Source organism: Copidosoma floridanum, unplaced genomic scaffold (assembly GCF_036245765.1).
Source record: "Copidosoma floridanum isolate Cflo_tuat_1 unplaced genomic scaffold, Cflo_Japanese_pri ptg000030l, whole genome shotgun sequence".
Taxonomy (NCBI): Eukaryota; Metazoa; Arthropoda; class Insecta; order Hymenoptera; family Encyrtidae; genus Copidosoma; species Copidosoma floridanum.
Window position 1 is genome coordinate 6,685,978 of NW_028321907.1, and position 4,124 is coordinate 6,690,101.

The 4,124-nt window shown below is 31.9% G+C and overlaps 1 protein-coding gene across 1 annotated transcript; it reads right to left on the minus strand.

The window, feature by feature from the left end:
* Window positions 1-211: 211 nt before the first annotated feature.
* LOC106647175 (odorant receptor 9a-like) lies at window positions 212-3,543 on the minus strand. The gene is made up of 7 exons (XM_023392513.2): window positions 3,490-3,543; window positions 2,271-2,433; window positions 1,166-1,430; window positions 779-869; window positions 569-705; window positions 357-489; window positions 212-289 (listed from the first exon to the last, which is right to left on the minus strand). The coding sequence occupies exons 1-7, from the start codon at window positions 3,541-3,543 to the stop codon at window positions 212-214; spliced, it is 921 nt and encodes a 306-aa protein (XP_023248281.2).
* Between the last annotated feature and the right edge of the window lie 581 nt (window positions 3,544-4,124).

Sequence of the window (4,124 nt, forward strand, 5' to 3'; positions counted from 1 at the left end):
TAATGTAATGGAGCGAATATCAAGAACTTCCCATTCCTACAACACTATTTTTCCCACTGAAAGTGGGGCCAAACGACACAAAAAACTCTCCGAGATAGAAAAAAATACTTAGGCCCTTCAAAATAATGTATTGTTTTTACACATTTATTACTATGTACTACAATTTTTTTACTATACATACACCATATTTATACATTATTCGTCGGACTTATCAAGAATCTTCAAGTGGACTTTCTTTGGACGATGTTGATAAAAACACTGTTGCATATGAAACCGCGGACTTGATAAGCTTAAAAAAATAGTTGTATTATAAGTTGAGTAATACTTAATGAAATTTATTGTTTTTACGCACTTACCGAAGAAAAAGTGATTAAATTAACTCCCATAATTTTACCGGCTGTTAGGTAACAAGGTCTTGAACTTCTAACTAACATTAATAATAGTCGTTTTTTAGCTTTCGGTGGAAAATCATACCATTTGCAGTTATATCTAAAGTTAATCAGTTGCAACATGAGATATCAATCGTTTGAAAAAAAATTTTAATTATCATCAAATATAAATAATTTACACATATTCATCTACTTTAGAACTGTGATCAAGTAATGTTTGACCTGCGTAAGAAAGGTAAAACAATCGGGCTATAGATATTGCACAGATTAACATAAAATTCAGCGTTGTGATGGATTTAGACGTATCACGAATAACCTGAAAGACACGTGGTTCAGCTAAAAATTATTACCATTGGCTAATTTTTCCTTTTTTAATGATTAGTACTTACGTGTAGTGCAGTGATGCTTATTTGAAGCATATTTGTAAATAGTGTCAAGAAAAATGCATACGTAAAAGTACGCTCTATCAAGTCGGCAAATCTGTCTAACGCGAGAATAATAATTTTAATCAAGTAAAGGAAATTTTTTTAAATAGTTCAAGTATAGCCCACAGACCTAATGCAGTGGCAATGATATATTACACACTTGCCAATCTCCCGACAAATGTAGTCGTCTTTGGTGCAATATTGAAATCGGACGTCATCATTTACGAAATTAAAATTTTTATCATTTAATTTATTCAATTTGACTCGGTAATGGCATAAAAATACAAAGAAATAGCTTTCAATAAATCATAGTATTCGTACATCTTTGAAAACTATCAACTCAATATTTACCTTAAAATGTCAAACATGCCACAAGCGTGCTGGGTAGCTTTGCAATAGTAATCGTCCACAGTATTTACTATCAAGACAACGAGACATGCGGCTAGGAAATAATGTAAGAACGTAAGCACGTAGTAGTCTTCCCAATCGAAGAAGTAATAGTCGCATTCTGCTATGTTAGTTAGAGGACGAGGTTCGACGAGTGGGTCGATGTAGTTTAAAATAGCAGGCAATAGCTTTGTAAAGCAGTATACCGGCATACAAACACCGACTTCAACTGTAATGAATCGGAAAACGCGATATTTCGTTTATGTTTTACATTGATTTTAATTGAAATGCATTTTAATGTGACACGAAATTTGTCTGACTAAATTCAGAAGCTACAGTTCAGTACTTAATTTGCTTTTTTACAATGTCTCTGCATTTTAACAAAGTATTTGTATGCATGAAAAAAAATAAGTTAAAGTCAACTTTTGTAATAACGTATGGTAAGGAGCTCAACTTTAACATTTATTTACTTTCAATAACATTTATTGAATTGTTGAAAGTAGTACAATTAAACTGTTATGGTAAATAATTGTGCTAGTGTTCCTTGATAGAATTAAATTTTTGCAGTGAGCTTTCTAAGATACATCCTAAAAGGTAACAGCACTGTTGAGCAACAGAAAAAATTTTATAGTCAATGAGGATCCTTTTAATAGCTTAATAATAATTGTATGAAAATCTCTCGTGGTGCCTCTTTGAAATAAAATTTTTTTAATTGGGAAGGAAGGATGTAAAAAAGAAAAAATGTTCCTGGCTCATTTTTCAGCCCATTTTAGCTAGTATAACCTAAATATTTTAATTTACTGTTAATAAGTACTATGAAGCATTACCATTTGATTGTTTCAAAGTTTTTCAAACTTTGAAACAATATACACAAACTTATAGACTTGTAACGATTGAAAAAAATTTTAAAATCTTACTATAACTACATCATACGTGAGATGTAAAAAACACATAAACAGAATAAAGGTATTAACAATGAAAGTAAAGCGTGACCAACTTAAATAGTATGGAAAACTTATAAAAAAGCGTGAACAATAATATGATTGAGGTATGAGTGTAAGTTCGTTACCAGACATGATCTTAGTAAACGTAGTTCCTCTTTTCGCGTACTTTTTGATTATTGATAGTTCCTCCTGGTCCTCTACATTTTTCCAATTTTCATACATCGTTTTCAGAATTTCCATCTTCTTCAAGTCATACAGATAAATACATTTTACATCATTACATACATACTATTTCCTCATGCAATTGAGCTTTTGTTTGTAGCTGACAGAAAAACATTTATATGAGAAGTGTACTTATATTCTAAAGTTATTCGCAAAATCCAGACGTTCAATGCGTCATTGTGAACCAAAATATTTTACAAAATTTATGATAACTGCGCATAATTGTTATCATCCTATAAAAGGATGTGCACCAGCAGTAAATCCTGCTTTTCCTTGCAAAAGCGCATTGAATGTCCGAACATTAAGAAAAACGCCAGAAGTATGGAACAGTTATTTACGTAGAAGTGCGGAAAAGAAGACTTTGGGAATTAGTGGAAACGCGTGGTACGGGCTACGCGTACCTATCAGCTATAAGTGCGAGTTCATAACAAAAATTCGGGAAAATTCCACTTGCATATGAGGAAACCCACACAAAATATCCCGTTGCACCAATTAAAAGATGATTCATTTGAAATAATATACATTTAAGATTCGCAAGAAAGGTTGGGTGGGGGTCTAGTGGTGGCAGTCCCATGATGAGGGCCTGAAGAATGTTACTACAAACTACAACAAAATTCTATCAAAACTTCTCAAAAACATCAAAATAGACTCGGTTATATTTAAGTTTTATAATTTTGTTTTAAATATTTGTTATGAGAGATTAATATAGTAGTTTTTGTCACAGAAGCACCACCATCACCAAGGCTATTTTTTGGGCTGATGGACCGTATACGGTACATTGCTCTGACGTCTAACGGAAAAAAGGCATAAGTGACGTTTTTGTCGAAAACGAGTTATTTATACCAATCGATTCGTCAGACAATTCTGCGTCTAATAGTACATATACAAATTAAATATCTTATACCGTGATTTAGTAATAATTTAATGAAAATTGGAGAAATTGCTAATAATTATCGTAGTGATCAAAAAAAGGGTAAGTGACACAAAACATGGAAATCGTGCCAGGCAGACAGCGTAAGTACACTTACCCTTTTTTACGTTGTAAAGTCGATGAGCACCGCCTTGGATTCCAAACTAGAAAAAGGATAAGCCCCATGGTATAAGCTGTATTTTTGTACTTACCCTTTTTTTACAAGAAAATTGCGCCGAGTTAGAAGGGTAAGTGTAGATTTTCATATTTCCCATCGAAAAATCGTTTTTCTTTTGTGGAAAATAGAATAATTATATGATATTTATATAAAAAAAAAGTTTTTCCGCGGTCCAATACTTAAATTATCATTGATTTTTGAAGACACTTAGTTTTCATTGATTATCTCTCATGTCACTTATACTTACCTTTTTTCCGTCGGACGGGAGTGCTCTAGGTAGGAAAATTAGGTTTTATATACAGTTGTTAAGCCTTGTATATCGAAAACTGTTGAATTTTACTATAATTGCAAATGTTAATAAGCAAAAGCTTGAATGATTCTAGAAAAAGGAAAATATTTGAAAGCTAGTATGTTAAACGTGTGTGATTAAATTCTCCAATTTTTTTGTTTATCATACGTGGTTAGTATAAACATTTTTAGATTACTATATATACTCATACGAGATATTACTTGTCTTTATAAATACTACAAGTAGTACTACAACTCGCTCGTGTAATGTCAAACAAACTGTTCAACTGTAATTTCTTCGTACATAGTATGTTTGTATGTGAAACTATAAACGTTCTGTGATAAAAGCAGCGTTTAAATACATAAATCTCGCACGTCAAT